Raw genomic sequence first — 23,666 nt, 5'->3', positions numbered from 1 at the left:
TAATTGTGTTTCTCACACCACAGTGTTACCTCCTGCAGATTATTGGCAGTAGTAATCAATTCCTGTGAGCTGAAATTGAGGAGAGGTGGAGGGGCCCAAGGTGATAGTAAACATGAGCTGGCACTGCAAATAGGAGCAGAATGGGTAAGTCAGGTGGAGCTTTTCAGTTATTTTGCAAAAAAAAAAACACAAAGCTGCAGTTTTGTCTTTTTCAGCTTGTTTTATTGTCCATGCTTCACTGAGGCTAACTGTACCTTAATGACTACTAAACGGACTACAAGAAATTCTTCTTCCTTTTGCATTTGTCACTTCTCCCTCTGCGTCACACATACAGTAGATGTATGGACGCTATAAGTAATGAAGCAATAGGCAATCCACTAAGAGCCCACTGTTTGCATAATGTGTAATCCAGTGTTGGATATTCTGTGTAGCTCTATCACTCCCCCCTTTCTCAGAGGATTGTGGGAAATTAGCTAGCACCTCTAAATAACTAACATGCTGCACCTCTTCAAAGCACGCCTCATAAAGTCAGTATTATGTACTTTTAGTCCGACATGAATACATTTTTACCATCAACGAAAGCCCTTTTTTATTTCCTCTGAGATGAACAACTTGACCCTCTCTTCCTCCCTGCAGAGAGACGTCTACATATAGACTCGATTATCCCCTTTCTGGAGTCCTCTGGCTCCACTTAAAGCTCTTGATTTAAGTTATTCTTGTCGTAATACAGTGAATATCTTTCAGACAATGAATCCCCCTCACTTGTCCGGCATGAGTACACTGGACATTAAAATAAAAAACACCAGTGAATAATTTCCCCTGTCTGACAGAATCTTTTTGAACTTGGAGAAACTCATCAACTCAACTTCACTTTCTCCTGGTTTCAGCTGATTTGCAAGTTATGCAGTCTTTGTCTGAACAAAGAAATAAATAATTGAACTACTTATAGTCAAAATATATACAGGGATAAATCCAAAGAAAAAGGCAGAAGATCATAAAATGGATCCATAAACTATGTAGTCTCTACTCCAATATGAATTATAGCAACGACTCCCCAAATACAATTATACTATTTCATTTGGCAGACGGTTTTGTCCATAGCGACCTAGATCTGAAAGTAAGAACAACACAAGTAAGGATCCAGACAGAAGGACACAACATCATTAAGTGCCAACAAACAGCTTTAAGTCAGATCGGACGCAGGTGCTGATAGACAGAGCACAGAGGCAATGCACAGGGACCCTGCAGGTTGATCATTCATTCCATCATTGGGGAACTACAGAGCATAGCTTGTGCAACTTAGGGCCCTGTTGTGAACTTGGAACCAGGCGCCTTTCATTGGCAGTGCGTAATGGGCAAGAGGGATTGTAGACATGAGGGAGCTCCTCATGTAAGGAGGAGCACCTTTGTAAGCGAGCAACAGGGATGCGAATAGAACCAAGTCTTACTCACTTTTAATGCATTTATAACTGATACCATTGTGATGTAAGTCAAGAAATGTACTGGAGTTGGTCCAGGCAATTATGATGTGTTAGTAATAATGGTTTATAGTTAGTATGTGACGGTTCACTTCTCTAGTTAACAGATACAGAGAGAGAACACTTACACACATGTAGTATATAAAACACAACTTCAAGTATTTGGTGGCTTAATACTTCATTTGAGAAATATTGATGGGTAAATGAGAATATTCAAAGTAAACTTAAAAGATATGGAGTGTTCTCACCTAAAACCTTTTTTGGCTCTCTGTAAGTCCTTGTACCTCAAATATAGAACAAAAGGTTTCAACTTTGCTTGACTTTTTTCTACACCTGTATATTTAACCACCTAGAAAGGGACGCACATCGCAAGTAGCAATCATATCTGTCCTTGTGCAACTTAAATTATGTAGAACAAGGACACGGTAAATAGGACGTAGGCTGAGGGCTGATGCAAAATGCTCAACAGGGCAGATTAGCATCCAATGCTTTGTCAGATCCAAGTGTTGTTATCAAGTACAAGTTCTATGCACTCACACACAGACATCCAGAGTGGGATTCAGTCTTTTCTGAGGTCAATTGTGTGTGCTTTTATGCATGAGTTACTGTGTTTTAATAAACAACACCTGTGTGTATTGATTAATTACATTTCCTCTTTTCATATAGTTATTCATGCTAGAAGGCAAATCAAACCACCACTGTTACCTGAGAGTATTTGGGGATTTAGCTGCAATATTATGCCTTGCAGATTAGCTTTTCTTCTCTGGATGTTTAAATATGAGAGTTAACACTCAGCTTATTGATCTGGGAGTTTGGGCTGATGTGTGAGTGTGTGTGTGTGTGTGTGTGTGTGTGTGTGTGTGTGTGTGTGTGTGTGTGCGTGTGTGTGTGCGTGTGTGTGTGTGTGTGTGTGTGTGTGTGTGTGTGTGTGTGTGTGTGTGTGTGTGCGTGTGTGTGTGTGTGTGTGTGTGTGCGTGTGTGTGTGTTGCTTTCCTGAATTCGTGCCTATTTTCAGCCTGTCTTTTTGTGCCCTAGTGAGGTTTTGCTGCAAAAGGATGCAGTCTTGCATCACATTCTAAAATATTCTGATGAATGTGTTATTATTTTACATAGATGCACTTACATGAAAAAAAGATAAAAAGGACAAAGACACATTCACACACATATACACACACACACACAAGATTAATATCAAAATGATCTCAGGCCGATCCTAAGATGTGTGAATGCTCTTTCTTTGTCGTTCAGTCAGTGCTTTAACATCACACATACGCACTTACACACACATGAATGCACGCACAGCCACACAAAACTTTGTACAGCGAATAAAAAGCAATGATGTACACTCAAGAAGTGATATAGATGCAGAGAGAAAGAAGAGTCTATGTGTTGTTTTGACAGACAAGTGTATGTGCATGCAGGTGTGTGTGTGTGTGTGTATGTGCATGCATGAGTGTGTGTGCCAGTATGACAGCTTTCAGAGCACCACTTCTTGGCCAGCTGATTCTCTTCCATCTGAGATCCTGAGTGAGGATTATAAAACCAATCAGCAGACGGTGATTGCTGCAGCCAGCCTGTGATTGGATCACAAGCCAGCCTCTGCCTTCAGCTCTGCAAAGAGAAAGAATTTAGAGAAGAGAAGAACGAGACACAGGGAGAGAGAAAAAAAATGAGATAAATAGAGAGAGTCATCAGAGGGAGGCTGGTGGAGGGTGAAAGAGAAACAAAATACAAGACAGAGAGAAAACTTAAGATCTTCAGTATTTCTGATTAGTCTCAGCTCTCCTCGAATACATATTGACTCCCACCAGCAAAATCTATAGATTTACTCTTGTGAGTTGCCTCTGATGTTTATCTGTCAGCTAAAAATGTACAAGATTTACCAAAAAATCCCCATTTTCTGCTTTACACACTAAATCAGTTGTGCAGTGTTTCCACAGCACTGTGTATCTTTGTTATTACATTTCATTGGAAAGCTCACTTACAGAAAAGAGGCTCTTGAGCTGCCCAAGTCTGACAATGGTTTAAAATCACATTAGGCTGATTGATGTTTTTTAGTTTCTTCTTTTTTTTGTCTGAGGCTTATTCTCATACAGGGACAGTATTTTAGTTTCACAGTTGGGGAGTTTTTCCTTCATGACTTCAAAGTGGCCAACCCAGTCTCATGTCAAAATGTGTAATACCTACGTTGGTCCACAGCTCAAAACGTAGTAGTTTCACAATAATGGCTCTAAAATTGTGACATGTCTACGTTTCCTTTTGTCTATTCTTTTGTATAGGCATACCTCAGGTCACGTGACTGCCCAGTTTTCCCCTGGCGAAAAAAAAAACATGGCGGACATTTTTATGGATGTCTTACATTACAACCAAATTTATTAAAACGATTGGAACAGATCGCTGCATATTAGCAACATTATAAACTATAACATGTAACAATACATAAAGACAATACTGTACAGTTTGTGTGATTTATATGATTTCATAATTTTAATTAACAAAATAATCCTGACGGATTAGATTAATACCAGAAAATGCAATCAATAAAGTAACCGGCCGGCGATAAGAACTACAAACGGGCGCATGACACTGACATCAAATAATGACGTATTGATAATCGTCACTTGTGAGCGACCTCTTTATTAGATCTTTCAGGGGGTATTTACTGATGTTTTTTAAGGTTGGTTGCAAAAACACATCTTAAATCTGTGTTAACCAAAGATCCCATTCCAGGAATCTAAGCAAAAACCCATTGAAAAAGTCCATTATGCTATGGTCTGCCAGTGTACTGCTGACATGCGCAATCGTGCAGTCACGCCCACTGTCGGTTTAAAGGCCGAGGGCCCCCCCCCCCCCCCCCCCCCCCCTCCCCTCCCCCCTCTCCCTCCTCTCCGTAGACTCAAATTTTAAATCCCTTTTTCATACACTTATGTTTGACCTAGAACTCCCGAATTTTCACCAGTTGTTCGTGAGATTGGGAACTGTCACCAAAACAAAAATCAAGGTCTAATCTAGGTCTCTTCTAAGAGATTTTGTGAGCCCACAAGTCACTTAAGGCCCCACTCTCAATTTGCCAAACCTTTCACAATTGAAACACTTTTATCAAAACATCAAAAAAGGTGTTAAAAAGTGTGAAAATGTGTCAAAAGACAGAGGGTCATTCTCCACTATATGCTGTATGCTTTGTGAACAAGACTGATGTTAAAAACTCCTTTTAAAGGTGCTTAAAAGAGTTAATTTGACCATTTGAGGCCTAGCAGAGACATGAAGCCTTTTGACCTGTTCAACCCTGTTGCTCTATGAAAGACATTAAACTGAATATTAAAACAATGAATGATGACAAATTAGATGAACTCTTCTATAAGGAAAGAAGGATAAAAAAAAGTACTAGGATGAATTAATATGGACAAGAGCATAAGAGATTTTTACTTGTAGCCATAATTCTAAACCAAGCACTTAAGGCTGTCCTCCAAGCATATAGTTCCCCAGATTCTATGATATACTTACACCAAAACAAAAAATAAACAAACAAACAAACAAACAAACAAACAAAATAAACAAAATAAAAAAACATTTTATGTACTGGGCTTTGAAAGAGCTCTATGAAAGTATGACTGCAAGACCCCATGCCTATGAAATGAGAATATTTAAGTTTTTGGCTTAGAGCTGAACGACATACATCGTTGGAAAGGTCTCATCCTGGAGAGTAACATATGTGAAGATGAGGTTTCAACATGACCCCTGTTTTGAAATAATGCCCTTTGAACCTTGACCCAAGGGCATGTTTGAAGGCTTATAACTCAGCAACAAAAGGGGCTACAGACATGGGAATAAGTGTTTTAGAGAGGTCTTGGAACAAAGTATCATGTGAGGGTAGTCAGCTCACCAAAACAACAGGGGGAGCTGCTATATATGGTTAAAATACATTTTAACCAATGTATCAATTATTTTTTAAATACCTGATAACATAAATGTGTTAACCATCCAATTAAACTCCCCTGTGTACCCTCAATTAAATATATATTACTTCTTAGGTAAGGGAAACACTGAGATTTGTGAGTCAAGTCATACAGCTTGATACTGAATGGCGCAATAATTGTAGTCTTTTCCGAAAAAAGGTTGTAACTAGGATTATAAAAGGCTTACAAAAGATATATTCACTGAATATGTCACGGATCTCGTGTGGCCGAAGTATTTATTGCATAGTACATATATGATCTATGTTAAAATAAAATACATATATCAGTTAATTTTGGATATTTTGACTGTTATTCTAGAAACAGGAATTTTGGTAGTTATGTCTGGCGTTGTGCACAGAGGGAACATAATTAGGGTTGTAAAAGATGTATATCTACCCACTATATCAAATATTTACTAAAGCCAATGGGTTTTGTAAAATAATCTAGACTATATATATTGTAAAAAAAAGTGATCAAATCAAACCTGTTTTAAAAGATAGTATTAATCTGTCAGGATTATTTTATTAATTAAAATTATGAAATCATATATATCACACATGAACTGTACAGTATTGTCTTTATGTATTGTTACATTTTATAGTTTATAATGTTGCTAATATGCAGCGATCTGTTCCAATCGTTTTATTAAATTTGGTTGTAATGAAAAAAAATGTAACAGAAATCATTATTTATTGCATAGGAGTTTAGTTTGATGTCTAGGGTCTGATGTAACCCGTTTTAAGAGCCACGAACCGAACGTCCACTTCCTTCCGGTTCGTTGTTGATAGCGACCATAGCTATCACCATAGCAACAGTAACGTAACATTCCAACGTTTCTCTATCGAGACCTGAAAGAATCTTTGTAGAAACGAACAAATTAAAGATCATAAACATAAACCGAACAAAGATTATGAAGATACAATGTACATTTGTCGCCAGAAAGGTTATCAAAACGACACTTAAGCCTCAAACTATCTTAAAATATTGCATTTTCCACCGAAAATAGAAGGGATGTCCGCCATGTTTCTTTTTTCGCCAGGTGAAAACTGGGCAGTCACGTGACCTGAGGTATGCCTATACAAAAGAATAGGGAAAAGGAAACATAGACATGTCACAATTTTAGAGCCATCATTGTGAAACTACTACGTTTTGAGCTGTGGACCAACGTAGGTATTACACATTTTGACATGAGACTGGGTTGAAGTGGCATGTTTTAATCTAAGGCCTCGATCCTTCTGTGTGTTTTTTTATGTTCTTTCTCTGTTTGTTTGGCTCTCCTCTAAGATTGACACACTGCAGTTAAAGGGCTGGAATGGTATCAGATCAGATGAATGGGAATGCATGCACAGACAAATGCATGTTTCAGCTAGTCGAAAAGTGGTATCAAATCAGGAGCACAATAGTTGCAACCTCCACAACAAGAAAGAAAATATGGACCGGGGTATTATGACAGATATCAGCTATGTGATCTTTTATAAAAGGAAGCAAAACAACGTTGTTTATTAATTGGTACAGAACAAATAAAAAAAAGTTGATCGAATGTTTTTTGCATTTGTGTGAAGCAAAATTTCTGCTCTCACTGCGATGACATCACTTGTTTATGATCATAACAGAAGTTATTCAATGGCAAACCAGCAAATGGCTTTTTTTGGTGTAACCTCTAAAGTCTACAGCCAACTTCAAGTTCAAAACAGATTTTTGACATTTCCTGGCACTTTTTGTTCAGTAAATGGTTCTCCATCTCTGAATACTTCTTGCTATTTCAACAACTAGCCCAGTCTCAAGATAATTACCATGGTGTACGCTGCTAAAAACACATCTTCTGCATGCCCACTTAGAGGGCTCTTTTTTCAGGTTTTCCTTGCAAGTATAGCTTTGAGTTTTCTTTTTTTCAATCAAATAATCTACATCACATAAGAGTGGCAAGTTAATTAGCTCTGTATTTTATATGAACAAATGGTTCAACATTATAGGTTCTGCAGCAATGTATGAGAAGTCAGGTTGTAGCAGCTTACACTGTACATAAAAACGTGTCTGTGTGAAAATGTGCGCATCTGCGATATGATGTTAGCAGGTGTTTGCTCACTGTGTCCGTTGGCAGGTTTGTTTAGCTGGCTTCCCATGGGGCACTACGTGACCTGGGGCATCTGTTGCCCCCTGCCCATTTTCTGCCCTTCAGCACACTCTTTTATCTCTGCCCATGACCTCCTGCTAGCACACACTCCCACATACACAACCACACATGTATAAAGCTCAGACTATTTTAGTGATGAACGTGTGGAGGGAAACCGCAGGCGTGGAGTCAAACAGAATGGATATAATAGGTGATTGCCTTGTTTTTATCATAAATATTTGAACCCTGAACTTTGACATATCTGTAGTCAAAGCAGGTGGAGGGAGATAGCGATGTTATATTCAGGCCAAGAGAGTTGTTTGGGTTTACTTTTTGGGAGGAAAAAAAGAGAGGTGATCAGGGCTAGAGAAATGAAAGTGAGGTTGAAAGGGGCATATTAGCACAGCTGGGCCCAGTAGGGAGATCTGTTCCAATGTTGGCCTCGTATCTGTTTATTTGTATTCGGCTTACAGCATACAAATACAGACCTGATTAATATGGGTAACATCAGTTAGGGTGGGCCAGGGACAAAGTCATACAGTTAACAGAAACTTTAGACACACACACAACAGATTAGTCTCAATTACCTGAGAGATCAGAATGAACGCCCAAGTAATTGATATGCTTTAGTTTAATTTTTAGAAAAGGCCCACGGCTTATATTTTATGATCACATAGCAGGTCCTGACGCCAGTGACAAGAATAATTCATTGAATCAGAGACAGAGGTATATTTGTCTGAGGATTTAGCTAAGAATACCATTTCACAGAATAAATACTATTTATTAGGATAAACAGCACAGAGCTATGAGTTCACCTTCATTAACACGGAAGCACTCTTATGATTGCTAATAAGTCACTCTTTGTGTAAAAAAAGTACAAGAGACTTGAGTTAACATGCTCACAACATGTTGTCATTGTTATATTTACCATGGCCACTCTCTTGGTTTAGCACTGGTTAACATCTGCTGCACTGTAATTGAATTACTTTTGCTGTAATTTGGTCCTAAACCAACATATTGAATGAATAATGAAGTATTAGTATTTTGGCACCAAAGTAAGTATTCAAAAGTTCCAACAAAGGGATTGTAAGTTGTCTTTAAGGGCAGGTGAAGGTCGGTGACAAGGTGTCATATCCACTTTTTGTTGTTGTCATTGTTCTTTTTGACAACATGCCAACTGTCTTCAAAAAGGAATTGGCTTTAAAAATGTTCATAAATAATCAAATGTTTCATTTAATTTCAGTTTAAATGTCATGATTTGCTTTTGATAGAAACAGGCACTTGTCCCATTACATCTGCAGATCAAAACATTGACACTTTGGTATAAAGTGTCGGTTTGCAGATAGTAATTCAAAATAACTATCCACAGATTATTTTTTGTAATTTTTTTTGGTAGAATACCTAACCCAACCTGGGCTCATGCTGGCTGCTCTAAATGTCATACACCCCAGCTGTAATCAGCTGACAGCCAGCTGATTGAATCGTCTTTTCAATCACACACACACCAATCACAGGTCATTCTCACGTCAAGGCGGTCCTTATAAACACAACTTCCATCTCACTGATCTCTGCTTCACCAATGCTGCTCACAAAAAAAAGCTTCTGCTGCTCGCAAAGCTTTGGCTCCACCACCCCAGTCGCCTCCTTTCTGCCTTAAGCCTTTGGTTCACCCTTGTGGGGGGCTTCTACGCTTCCTGGAAAACCTGTGGCATGCTGCTCAGCTTACCTACAGTAGGGAGCATCCATTGAGCCGAGCCTTCAACGCTAAGCAAAACTGTATGTCATTTTACAATAAAATGGTTAAATTCATGACACGGGTGTTCCTGACTGAACTTGTTAACCAATAAAAAGCAAGAGGTCCTGTTTGCAGTGGCAGACATAGGCACTACATTGAACGAGTTTCGAGAAGCATTCATGGGATTGGTGTATGGCTAGAGCGAGAAACAGGGGGTCACCTGTAGAGCCGTTGACCATCGCCATTTGACTGCTTAGCAGGTTGTTAGGCTCAGTGAAGCCCATGGTAATAAATTGTAATCTGAATATTTTCAACTTGCTCTTCATAACATTTCTTTTCAGTTCTTGCTCGCTTAATTTTGTTTAATAAAGCTTCATGGTTCTTTAACAAACTAGCTCATTGTGGAAAATTATTTAAAAAACAATTATTTTAAATTCACCTCTATATAGCTCCATAAGTATGTATCCAATTTTATGTTCAAACTTTACTCCTTCAAACCTACTCAATCAACCAGCACTGATGCTGAATGCAGGAAATAGTCAAAGAAAAACCTCCATACATTTTTTTCTGTAAGGTTTTTAAGGCTCCCATTGAGCTTATACAGTGTTGTGTGTGGCCATATATCTTCAGCCAGCTTCTGTAAGCCCTCCAGACATACTGTAAGTCACCCATTCACCAGTCAGCGTTAAGAATAGCTATTCCCCAGGATCACTATTCAGCAGTGTTCAGAGCAGGTGGGGAGTTTGAAGGAAAGAGATTAGCTATTTCTACTCTGCAAAATGATTTATGCCCAGACTTTTATCAGGAAGCTTCTTCCCCCCCTGCAAAGATCATTTCCCCTGACTTCACCTCACAACGGGAACTATTTTAAGCATCGGCTCATTAATACAGAGTGATTGGATTCATTGTTCCGCAATCCTGATGGATGTTCTCTGAAGTTTCCTCTCTCTCAACTCCCACCTCAATCCCCTCTTCAATCTTCGGGTTGAATTTCCTCCCAAGAATGCTGCCCCATTGTCTTCTGAAAGTTAGATAAATCAGTTGCCAATGCCTTTTGTCGCTTCAGTTCATTTAAATGAAATTGCATTAGCCGCACTCCATCAAACCATTCATAATGACAGCCGAGCTAACTTAAATCTCTGTAGACCTTTTACGTTTTTACAACCACTGAAGGCTCAGTCAGCTTAGGGTCTTACAGTTTATACTCCATTTCCACAGTGTCTTCAAATATATTCAGAGTGAGACGTCAAGTACAATGACACGCTTTCTTTTGTAGCGCTATTCTGTCTCTCTTTGTGGAACAAATTGTGTACACAGCTTCTTGACAGGTGTCACTCGTGTGTGTTTGTTTGTCTTCTCCTGTCAAAGTTTGTATTCAACTGCTAAACTGCATGCACCCTGTGAGTGATATTAACTATTAAAGGCACTGTACTTACTCTGCCTCTGAAAGCAAAAGTTTGTTCATATTAGTCAGATGATTTTCTTTCACTTAAGTATCATTGTGTCCCACTTTGCAGGCCAGTGAAAAAAAATCCTGTGTGACAAAGAAAGAGATTAACAGGAAGTGAGAACATCATCTCAAATCTGCATTTTCTTTGTTCAAAAAGAAAACATAAAACTTTGACCTTTTACTTTGTAACAGATGTGCGGCTTTGTTCCCAGAGACTACTTTATTCTTCAAATCATTTCCCGTCACCTCGTGCATTATGAGCGCTTTTTAAATGCAGGCTATCTTCTGCGTTCAAACAATCCTTCATGACCCATTTACACAGCATCGTATCCGTTGTGTGGGCTATTTTAACTCCGGGATGGTTGACTTTGACAGCAGGGTTGTGTATAGATGTCTCTGCTTGAAATGTGCTCACCGTGAAAGAGCGCATTGCCACGCTGCCTGCTGTGTGTTCTGCTGCAGTAAGTCTGCTCTGGGTGCTATAGGAGGGTCGACTGCTATTTATATTGTACCTCCACTGCAGTGGCACTCCTCTCCCTCTGCACTCCTGTTCACAGAGGAGAGGAAGACGAGAGGAGACTTTGAAGCTATGAAAGTTTTCATTCCGTTCTGATCTGACAGTGATAACTTTATGTAACAACTTCAAGTTGTTTTCTTTTTTTACCACCACTTTGGATGCTTTACTTGTAGGGATTTGGAGAAATGGCATTTGAAATGTGTCTGAAGTGAATTTTGTCTTCTGAAATTATTAACCACCGTCATCTTGCTATCACCGTCCTCCACATCATTTTGAAACATTGCGTATATGGTCTAGTAGACGTTGGGCTGTCTGTTCAATAAAAATATCAATGAATATAAATTGACATAATACATATTAATTCATGAAAAATGAAAAACTTGATTTTCATGTTGTAATTACATCTTACTCAATCAGCAGTCTGACTTTTTTTTTTTTTTTTTTAAGATTTATTTTTGGGCTTTTTGTGCCTTTAATGGATAGATAGGACAGTGGATAGAGTCGGAAATCAGGGAGAGAGAGTGGGGAATGACATGTGGGAAAGGAGCCACAGGTGGGAAGTGAACCCGGGCCGCCCGCTTGAGACAGCCTCCATACATGGGGCGCGCGCACTAACCACTGCACCACTGCACCACCAGCGCCCCCTGACTAATTTTTTTATGAATTTAAAATGCTTCAACACATACATTCATGGTGTGAAAGCACACAAAAAAGGTCATTGCAGATCATAATGAATCTTAAACGTTATTCAAACGATATTTCAGATGCAGTGACATTGTCAGAGGCGCTGCTTGTCAACAGGCAAGGCAGGCAACAGCTTGGGGGCCCCAGGCCAGTAAGGGACCCCCGAAGGCTGTCAAACTTAAAACTGCAACACTAGAAATGACAGTAGAAAACCTCACTAATGGGGGCCCCATCTGACAGCACTCACCCTCATGTAATATTCCTGTTAGGACCATAGTTTGTCAATAAAAGTCACTGAAGGAAAATGAAGGAAAATGATCCGTCTGGGAGTGAACAAGACGGAGGAAGAGCGTCAGAACACTGGCAGACATAATGGTAGTTGGAGGGGCGCCCCAATACATTTTTGCCTATAGGGCCCCAACAGACTCTGGAATCGCCATTGGACATTATGGTTATCCATTGTACAAAATCAACCCAGTTTCAACATGTAGATTTCAACTGCATGAGTTGACCACACTATAACAGAAGCAAATGAGTTTGTTATATTTAACTAAATGGATGAGAACATCTCCTCTTATAAATTTAAAGCTCATATTGTGTAAAGAGGTGTATGTAAGGTGTGAGAGGTATGAGATAACTTATCTTGCTTTTTGGTGCTTGGCAAATAAATATTGATTGATTATCTGTTTTGTATCCAAACACTTGTGAGAAGATTATGCATTGACACCTGTGTCTGCCCACATATTTGTCATTTTCCATGACTGAATACTTGGTTTAAAGCATAATGAAGCTTTTAAGTAGCAGCAGGAGAAGTGGACAGGGTGCTAAGGATAGGGACCGGCAGGGAAATCAGCTGTCAGCGACCACATTCCTCCCTTCTTCTCATTAATTACTTTTGGGGGAAGTGAGGTGGAGGCCAAATGAGTATTGATTGTGGTGGGCCACTAAAGGGCCGGTTTCACTGGCCTTTCCCACACGTCATTGCTTCTCCACGTCCCCATTAAGTGGGAACAAGAGGGATCAGTGGGAAGCTGGGACCCTATTAAAGACGGGACCTCAGAGTGTCAGACGGGCTAGCTAGCACACAAACCTCTCCTGCGAGACAGCACAACACTTATTTCGCTTTGTATCTGTCTTTCTTTTAATCCCACGTCTACTGCTTTAGTGAAGATTATCAATAAGAAGTTAAAGGTTTAAATGTCGCTCGCTGTTTGCAAGTCAAAGACTATTCAAAGTCAGACTGTCTCACTAGGTGTCTTTGATTTGCCTCTTTTTGTGTCTTTCTTTTATGTTACTTTTTCTCCACTGCCAAACCTCAAAGCCACAGTAAGAGAGTAGAACTAACTTTAAAACCTGCAGAGAGGTCTCTTTCCTTTTTTTCCCCCACTCTGACTCTCAGATCCTTGCTTTTGTTGTGTGACTGATGATTTTAATTACCTGTTAACTCCCTGTGCTCAGCAGATACACATGATAAATGGTCCGGGTGACTGTTGTAGCCACCATCTGGATGGGGCGCTGGAGTCTTTGGAGCTCCACTGTCATACTAAAGACAGCCACCACAGCAGGGGGGGGATTGCAGGTGTACCGAGGGAACGAGAAACTGTCCCAGTTTAGATCCGGTTGACAGCTATTTAGTGTCATAAGGGTCACATCCATTTTCCTCTCTGGAACTGCAGGCAGCAACAATGTGCCTCCAGAAAAAAAAAAAAGAAGTCCATATCACCATCAGTGGGGGGAGAGAGATTGCTTCAGATGATTGGCCTGCAAAATGGCAGCACTTTGTATGGAGATTGTTGTGAAGTAGAGGGAGGAAGAAAAGTGAAACGACTGATGATACACAGTGAAATGAAAGAAGAAGTAGGTTTCACATACTTGTCTACCTCTGCAATGCAATGGTCAGTGTCATGTTTGAAGACAATAATCCGAAGCTCTCAGTGGTTCTCAAGGCAAAGGTTTAATAAAAGTGAAAAGTGTTGCAGATACCTTTTGGTAAGGTGGTTAAAAAAACATAATGCTGGGGCGCGCTGGTGGCGCAATGGTTAGGGCGCGCGCCCCATGTATGGAGGCCGTCGTCTCAAGCGGGCGACCCGGGCTCGCATCCCGCCCATGGCCTCCCTCCCGCACGTCGCTCCCCACTCCCTCTCCCTGGTCCCTGACCCCATCCACTGTCCTATCTCCATTAAAAGGCACAAAAGCCCAAAAATAAATCTTTAAAAAAATTAAAATTAAAAAAAATACATACATGCTGTGATAACTTTGTTCATGACTTTATATGTTGAAAGATGACACAAACATTTTACATTTTAGACCCATGACTCTATTTTTTTACACATTAGTGCGGAGGAGGCTTGGTGTTCATGACATAACGAATCATTGACCAAATAAGTACAAATCAGTTAGGGCAGCACTTACAAGCTTTAAAAACAATTGATTAAGTTGGTCTGTATTAAACAGGAGAGGTCAGACCTCGATCAATGCTTCAGGGCATCTCTCTCTCTCTCTCTCTCTCTCTCTCATTGTGTTTCTCTTCAGTGCATGTGTTTAGACTTTTAAAGTCAAGTACACAAGGCGTAGTTAATTAATCACTAATGGCGTTGTTCTCTGAAGGATAAAAAGAGCTTACAATCTTTATATTTATCACTAAATATACTTTACAAGTATGCTTTTCCATTAAAGCCCTGCGACCTGTCCCGAGTGTACACGCCTCTTGTCCAATCACAGTCGGGATTTGCCCCCACTTTAAAGATAAGTAGTAAAGACAATGGATAGATGGATGGGTTCAATCAGTGAACTATTAGCAAAAAAATAAAACATGCAGGCACACATTGCAGGGAGATCTGATTCTATACCACTGGGGTCCATATTAATGAGGCAACAACTTAATCAAACTGTGTTAGATTGAGTGGTGCAGATCAGTCTCTTATTCTACTTGGATATAAACTCTATAATTAGACTCAGAGCAGTTAATTTGACAGTGGTCAGGTCTCTGTGGTGTTGCCGGCATGTTTATGCTTGGACTATGTGTCAGAGAGCAGATGACCCACAGTGTAATTGGAATGACCTCCAGCATTAATGAAGGGTAATGATGATAGTCCCCAAAGCAGACCCCGTGTCACTTCAGTTTTCTCTCCGCCTCGGTAAAAGCAGCACACACAAAACCACAGTCACACAAAGACACACACACACACACACACACACACACACACACACACACAAAGATTACAGATGCCACAAATGTGACACTGATTATTTGGGGTCCCGGTGCTAATACTGAAGACAACTTTCATTCATCAAGTCATTCCTTGAATTGCTTCTGAAGCTGATATAGACCTGTCATTTGGGAGGTGATGCTTGGCTTGGATGGTATTTAACTACCAGGAAAATGTAAAGATAGAACATTTGTATGTTTGTACACAATATCAGCACCAGCATGTCTTTCTTTCAGTCAACCTCTTCATGCTGTTCACTCACAGAGATGCTTTCTGAAAGACCAGTTTGAGTTTGAGCTTTGAGAAAAACACAACCAGACATACAGAAAAAGAGACACATATCAATATGACAGCCATAAACAAGAGCCCCTATATTGTTTTTGTGTGTGTCTCTCCCACTCTATCTCTCTATCACCACAGAATCAGTGGAGTGTTAGGACATCGTTTAAGCTCTCGCACAGCATCAATACTGGCTCTATTGATTTTTTCAAACAGTTAATGGAAGCCTTTAGGGCAGGAAAGCTAATTAAAATCATATGCAGGTCAAGCTCATTTAAAGACTCCCCATTAGTTTATGTTGAGCTTAACCACGCTTGACTGGAAAATCCATCCATCGGGCATCGTAATTGACTGGTGTTTCTAATGGCTTTCCAATGCTGCTGCATCTCACAGAAAGAGAGTGAGTTCCTCTGGCAGATTTCATGCTGCAGGTCTAATAACCCACACACAGAATCATTAAAGACGGTTGCAGTGTGTCCTGTGTCCTCAGATATCTTGCCTTTGCCTGGAGACAGTGATAGTTGGAAACAAACATTATGCACACACAGTCTCAAAGCACTGCGGTGTGTAGTGTTCTACTCTCTTTAATGTTGTCTAAGTGTCGTTGATGATTCTCATGCTGTGTACGAATTCAGGTCTGAACTTGATGGAACCCAATGAATGCCCAGCTCCAATGCATCTTACATAAGATGAAATCTACAATTTTTAACTCAGGTACTTCCAAAGCCAAACTCAGGTTAAATTAAGGGGAACTGCATTACTTTGAGAGCAAGGTCAGGCTCCAAAGTAAATCCAATGTTAGCAAAAGGGAGCTTATTTTCTGTTTTTCATATTTAGAAACATAGAGTCCATTTGAAATAGAAAAAACTGGGTTTTTGACTTAATTATTGCCTTTTCACTTTCCTATGGGAAGAAATTTATCTCTTGATTTGAAAGCAGAGCTGCCACATTTCTACTGGCTATTATTTTCTGCCAAGCGGTTGTCCTTCTTCTCAAGCAAACATATTGTATTTACACGTCAGCTCTTGGCTGTTTGTTTGCGCCCACGTGCTTCCTGCAAACTGTGTGTTCCCTTGTTTGCTCAGACAACTCGTGCGAGAGTGCATTTTGCAGTGCCTTGCGGTGGGACGCTGATTTGAATCTGAGAGTCAGGGGGAGATTGTATTTAGGCTGTGTTTATTGTTCCCTATCAGGGGCCAATATGCCAACAGCAGATGCCAACCATCTTGCTGTGTCTTAGTTTGATGCCTCCTCTGCGTGACTCTCGCCGCAGAGCACAAAGCCGTGCCGCCTCTGTTGTACCCAGCTGGCATAAGCAGGGAAGGGAACCCTGCGACGTCTCAGCTTCAACAGAGTGCTTCATTAGACAGAGTTAGATCAGATAAGATCCCCCTGAGATGAATTTTCTCTGCCACTGAGGACAGACGGAGTAGAGGATATGAGCACTGCCTGAGTAAAATGGTCGTATGAGAGGTTATATGTAATAATAACACCTAATAAGATGTCAGTTTATTGTGTGTTGCTGGAAGCAAGACGGATGAACCCTGCTCTGGAGCTCTCTTTTATACGAAATATAACATGCACACACTCACATGCACTCACATACAACAAACTCCCCCCCCCCCCCCCCCCCCCAAAACATGTAGATGTACCTGGGTACATTTGCTGCCCTTTGAGCCTGCTGATTATGCTATTATTATAAGATTTTTATCACTCATGCATGATATTTTGTTGTTCTATTTATGCCAACATTTCAGACAACCTACCAAATTTGAAATGCCCATTATGTTGTTGGTTATTAAGGAGAAGCCAAGCATCAAAAGGCATTAAAAGTAAAAGTGATTGTTGCTCTATATTAAACCCCGCACAGCACATCTAGCCCCTCCAGCTCTATTTCATCGGTCACTGAGTTTTCATCCAGTGAAAATGACTGGTTTGAGTTTCGTGCTGTTTGATTAACCGCATGTTTTTAATCATCTGTAGTCACAGTGTTCATGAGTTGAGCATGTGAATAATGACATAATGTAGTTATTATAATAAATTGAAGTAGTTGCACTCTTGTGCATAGGCTGAGAAGAGAAGACTTGCTGGAACGAGCCAAAAGCTTTTCATTAGGAGAAACAGACAAAATAATTACAGGAAATGCAAATAAATCAAAAAACATCCAATAGTGTTAAAGCATCTCTTTTGCAAATACATAAATGCTGTAAAGTTAAAAGCATGGATGTTTATTAGTGGGATTTTTGGGGCCGATACCGATATCGATATTGGGAAGAATAAAATCTGACACCGATATTTTGTCCGATATCTGTAGAGGTAGATAGATATGAATAATCTAGTAATATTGTCTTATATTGGAGATAAACTTAGCCAATAGTAACTCAATATGCTAATATCGGCCGATATTATGGGCTGGCCAATTAATCGTTCAGGCTCTAATGTTTATGCCCATGTTTTAACTTCTTGCAGCATGTTATAATTTGTATTTGCCCACGAGTTTCCAGTGTTATATATGTATAGTGCGTGTTTTTGAATTTGCATCATTTCTTTTTCTCCTGATTGAAACCCTTATGGTCCTTGCAATGCATTCGCCGTTGTCAGCCCGGTTGTATATACCTAGCTTTACATTTACAGACATACTTTAACCACACTTGCAAAACGACTACATCTGAGATTATTTCAATTTTATTCCCATCAGAGTTGAACCACAGCATTTTTGAAAGTGACTGTAATCAGCCTCTTGAATACTCACCTCCGTGTTCTGCTTGTAGCTGAACTTTAAACCACACAAATTCAGCCTTTTTGCTCTTCTACCCCCTAAACGCTGTTTTAGAGGAGTTCTTAAAATTCCATGTCTTCCACTTCTTTCCAACCAAGTTCCAACTCGTCTCCGACTTGAGCTCCCACTCTCTAATACACTTTTAATCAATTTCTTCCAACTCCAGGAGAAGACTGATATTTGTAGATATGCAGAGGGGCTGCAGAGTTAAAGGCATGCATGAGGGTATACGGAGATAAAGCGAACAACAGATGGAGTACGGGGAAAAAAGGCAGGTGGTGAGGGGAAGAGAGAAGCAAGAGAGGAATGAAGGGAACAGAAGAGTTCACTTTTGGCTCATTCTATCAGATTAGTAGAAGTAGGTCTCTTGCTAACAAGCCTAAAACTGTACAGCTTACAGCTCTCATCATACAGCCCTAATATTTCAACTCAAAGACCCAAAACCCTTAAACCCCCATCACTGGTCCTCCAGGCTTCCCCTGAACCCAAAGCGTCCCCTTAAACCCAGCATTAGACAAAGCAGAGACTGCAAACAGCTTCCCGTTGACACACTGTACTGTAGAATAAATAATGTCAGTGTCATCATTTCCCTGTGAATACACATGAGAGAAGCAGGCCTACATTTTATATCCACATAATGAGTCAGCTCTGTAACATTAGATGATATAATATATAATAATGACTCTCAGGGCAGTTACATCTGCTGACCTCTCCTGGGAGCTCAGTGCAATTATTTACCCAGTGGAAATTCATAGAGCACAGCTAATGTGATGCAGCCGAAGAAAAGGAGGATGAAGCTTCCTCGACTTATTTTCAATTAAAACAAGATGATCTTATGGGAGAATGAAAAAGCTGTGTAAAGGTTTGTTTTTTTTCCCCCTTGGACTTGACAGAACTAAGGCTTATTTGAAATAAAATAATTATGCCTGATTGTGGATGTTTGATAATTATTCCAGACAGAATGGACAGGTGGAAATCTCTTGTGTGGGTTTCTTAATTTACTATATAGCTTATTGTACTATGAAGCCTTAATGTATTGTGGCTGCTGAAAAAAAAATCAACACTCAGTATTCAGTGCACATTCTTCTCAAACTGACTGCTTGCTGAGGTCAACTGATTCTCCCTTCATCCTGAAAAGTCTGCAGCCACTTTAGCAGCCCTGTGTGGATGGACTTAGGCTAAATAGTGACATCAACATGCTTACAGCTATAAGTTTTGCATGCTTAGAATTTAGATGGTAATGTTGATTTATTTTGTCTTATTACTGTCGCTTAGCATGTCAGCACGCAATTTTGCATAAATAACACTGGAGGTTCAGTAAATGGGAATGTCAACATAATACATCAATCAATCAATCAATCAATCTTTATTTGTATAGCGTCAGCTCATAACAAGTGTTATCTCGAGACACTTTACAAAAAGCAGGTAAAATACCTTACTTACAAAGACCCAGCTTAATCCATCATGAGCGAAGCACTTTAGCAACATTTAGCAAAAGTTACAGTGGTAAAAAAAAACGTCCTTTTAACAGGCGGAAATATTCAGCAGATCCCAGGCTCATGACGAAACAGCCCTCATACCAAGACTGTGCCGGGCATGAAAAAGGGATAGGGAGAGATGGGATGAGATGCAATAATCAATATTTTTTTAGTAATGAAGTATTTTATTGATTATTCTTGTGAGTAATCAAATTTATTTATTCAGGGTGTTCTCTAATTTATTATTTTTGATCAATGTCATGTTTCTTTATTTCTTGTGTAAAGCACTTTGTATTGCCTGGTTGCTGAAATTGACTATATATATAAACTTGTCTTATATGAAATATTGCATGCTCTGCAATTTTTAGAATTAAATCACTTTTGCTTTTTTTTTCAAGAGCAATAATGATATACACAAGAGACAATAAGACAAGTCCCTTAAATGAACAACTAATGGTTTCCACAAAGTGCTTAAAAACATTTTTAGCAGAAGGTGAAGTGTTTAAAAATATCCTGTCCGTGATTTATTTGATTTATTGGAAAGGTGTATACATATATACTGTATATGCAAATACTGTGTGTAGATACAAATCAGAGATCAGAGAAGACTGGACTCTACATAATTGTTTGTAAAGTAACACAGTAAAGCTGATGACTTTCTTGTGTTTTGTGTTTTGTGTTTAAACAGGTCCATCTCTGGTTGGGACTCTGAAGAAGGACTGGGCCTCTCCAAACAGCATCGCTCTCTCCTGGCAGCAACCAGAACAAACATCCCTTCCCATCCTCGACTATGAGATTAAATATTATGAGAAGGTACAATTGGTTCTGCTCATGTCCAGGTCCAGGCTTAAATTATGGAGCTGACCTTGTCGGAGACTTATTTATAGCAAATAAATAAACCAGAATAAATACAGATCATGCAGGTGTAAAAGAAATGTGAAAATGTTTTTAATATATTTAGATATTTAGTGTATTTGTAATTTATAAGCAACAGACATATCAAGGTTTTTTGCATAACAAGGGCTCAGACTAAAAGATCTTCATGGGCAAAGTCACTATTAAAATCTATTCACAGCTACTGTATGTTGTTGTTTAGTGTTTCAATGGGTCAAATACAAAACCTGTGACACAATAATATCATGCCAAGAGTTGTTACCTGTAACTCTCACCAAATAAAATTAGAATTAAAAAAAATAAGCTTGTATTCTTCAACATACTATCAGTACAAATATTTAATTTGTACATGTCTTTTTATTGATGTAAAAAGAAAGAATCTATGCACTCTTTAAAGCTTTGTTTGAATTGATTCAAGTGCAAACACAAAGCTTTTGGGTGAGACCCCAAAAGGATTTTACAATTTTGAGATGCAAGCCCAGTCCAAGTGTAGCACAGCAATATCTGGAATTGTTAAGAGTGGAATGAGATGGGCTGTCTGATCTAATGAGCCAAAAAGATAGAAATGAAAATAACTCTCTGTGAGTTGTCGTGTCCCAAGACACAAATACAATCAATGGTAACCTTTATGTGGTTATAAAGCACTCCAAAAGTGCAAACAAGGACGGATAATAACCCCTTTTAAACCACATCCATGATTTATTCAATCTCCCTGCATATTGGTTTGCATGGATTTATTCTTTAAGACAGTGATATCTGTTCAGTACAACAGCAGTTCAGTAATAAATACTTTTTAGATTCATGTATTCCCCATGTTTTGTCCACAAAAGTTTTAAACTTTTAGCTCTCCATCCCCCCAGAACATGCAATTTTCAAAGTGAAAGGACAGTAAGATCACATAAATGAACACTGCACCTGTAATGTAGGTGAATCTGCTCATTAATGTGACAAGATCACTTTTGGTAGAACTTTTTTCATGATTCCTATTTTGATCATTTTCCATCGGTTCCCACAGGAGCACGAGCAGCTGAGCTACTCGTCTACGCGCACCAGAGCCCCTAGTGTGATAATCTCAGGTTTAAAACCAGCGACGTGGTATGTCTTCAGTGTTCGCACCCGCACGCCAGCTGGATACAGTTCCTACTCCCCGAAATATGAATATGAAACCACGGGGGATTGTAAGTACCTGACACCATCACTACTATCTTTTTCTATGGAGGAATGCATCTGTCTTTGTGTGATTGTGTGTATTTTTACCCGACTTCTGCTGACGACAGTGTTTTAGATTAATATCACAAGATGAGAGTTCAGTCTGGAATTAAAATCATTTCATTCTGCTTCTAGAATGTAGAAGTGCAGTTTTTGAGTAGCAGAGCAATGTTAGGGGAAGAATGCATAGATCATGCAAAATGGCAACAAACAATTTATCTCACTGTTATTGTCAGAATAAGGTGAAGCTGGTTCAAAGGTTCAACTACTCTGCAGAGCTCCAGACATCTTTCAACACATTTATGTTTTGTAACAAGTTAATAACAGAACCCAATAGAAACATGGACCCAAAATGCAGACTAGCATGAGGCAGAGTTCAGTAAGAGCAGAGTTTAATAAACAGTCCAGGTCGATACACAGGTAAGCAATCAGAGGAGCAGACAAAAAAAAAAAAAACGGGCAAAAAAAAAGAGAAGGCAGACAAGGTCAAAAAACACTAGAAGGCTCACTGGAAGTAAAAGGCTAGGCGACACACGCAACACACTATAAAGTGGCAACAAGAGGGAGGACACACAGGGATTAAATACACAGACAATCAGGGGGTAACGAGACACAGGTGAGCACAAGCAGGCCGGGGGGAGCACAAGGTGTGAAAACACAAAGAGCAGGATCTGAAAGACAGAGACACAGAAAAGTACAAAGTAAAACAGGAAAAGATACTGACATAAATTAACTAAAGGGTAAAAATGACCTCATGTAACTTGTCGGGTTGTTCCAGTTATGATCTTACCTATTGGGGGGAAAATGATAATGGTCATTTCGGTTGCAATGGCATCTCATGAATATTTCAGCTTTAACCTTAAAGCTATCCTTGAAGGAAAAAAAAACTTAATAAACTCCTGAAAACTTAATAAAAATGCAGGTTATAATGTTTCCTTTTGAGTTTTATGTTCACCTTCAAGAAAGTACGGTGTTAGAGTGAAATGTTAGCGACGAGTAGCAGTTCAGGGTCAGGTGAAGTTCACGTAGCCTGGAGCAATGCTCAGGGCAGCTTCCCACCAAGAGCACGACAGCAGATAGCAGCGTCGGGATATGAACCATCTGACAGGAGCATCCATAGCAGGGTTCAAACAACCCTTGGATAAGATGCTGAACATTTTTCACAGGAAGAAAATAAATATGGTTACAATCACAAAATCACCAATGACTAAATCATTGCAGTCATTTCTGAATCGTTTGATGTGATCAGAAATCCTGTGATTTGGTGTGAATTTGTGTGTTTGGTAGTAGCTTTATTGCAAGTCCACTCATAAAATACAAAAGGTCCAGCTGTCCTTTTATGTCGGGTCAGGTATTGTTGAGGGCTGATTTGGCTTCACAGTGGCCCTCTCTCCCTTCCAAAGCTGCAGAGGGAGCTTTGCTTTATCTGCAGATCAGACACTGCTTTGCCAAGCCTTTGTACTGCTGGCCTTTTATGTGGAAGAGAAAGCAGATTTGGCCTCTGTCGCGCTCTCCCTCCCTGTCAGTCTGCCTGTCTGCCTGTCACTCACCGTCTCATGCACTTGTTTTTTTCATCCGTCCGTGTATTTGTCCGCCACTTCCGCCTCTTTCCTTCTCTCATGTTTGTCTTTATCGCTCCCCTGTCATCCGTTTCCTCATCGCTCCTCTTTTTCGTTCTTCGCCCTGTCCTTAGTCGCCTGTCTCTCTCTAGCTTTAAACACACACACGCGTACACACACACACACACAAACACACAGCTCATTACAGCACCGTCAGTCCAATACGTCTGCTTAGTTAGTGATGTGAAGAGTGTGTGAAGCTGACGGCTTGGAGAATTGTCTTGTGTGATCTGGCCACCGCCACTTTCACTCTCCCTCCCTCTGAG

At 39.8% G+C, this 23,666-nt stretch overlaps 1 protein-coding gene across 1 annotated transcript in view; it reads left to right on the top strand.

Moving 5' to 3' along the window:
* Positions 1 to 23,666, top strand: part of epha6 (eph receptor A6) — a 163,872-nt gene that overhangs the window by 112,838 nt on the left and 27,368 nt on the right. Inside the window, exons 6-7 of the mRNA XM_061054156.1 lie at positions 20,367 to 20,491; positions 21,588 to 21,750. Coding sequence (XP_060910139.1) covers positions 20,367 to 20,491; positions 21,588 to 21,750 — 288 coding nt within the window. The remainder of the gene's footprint in view (positions 1 to 20,366; positions 20,492 to 21,587; positions 21,751 to 23,666) is intronic.

Source organism: Labrus mixtus, chromosome 13, assembly GCF_963584025.1.
Source record: "Labrus mixtus chromosome 13, fLabMix1.1, whole genome shotgun sequence".
NCBI lineage: Eukaryota > Metazoa > Chordata > Actinopteri > Labriformes > Labridae > Labrus > Labrus mixtus.
Note: the sequence above shows the minus strand (reverse complement) of the source record. Positions and strands in the feature narration are given on the sequence as shown.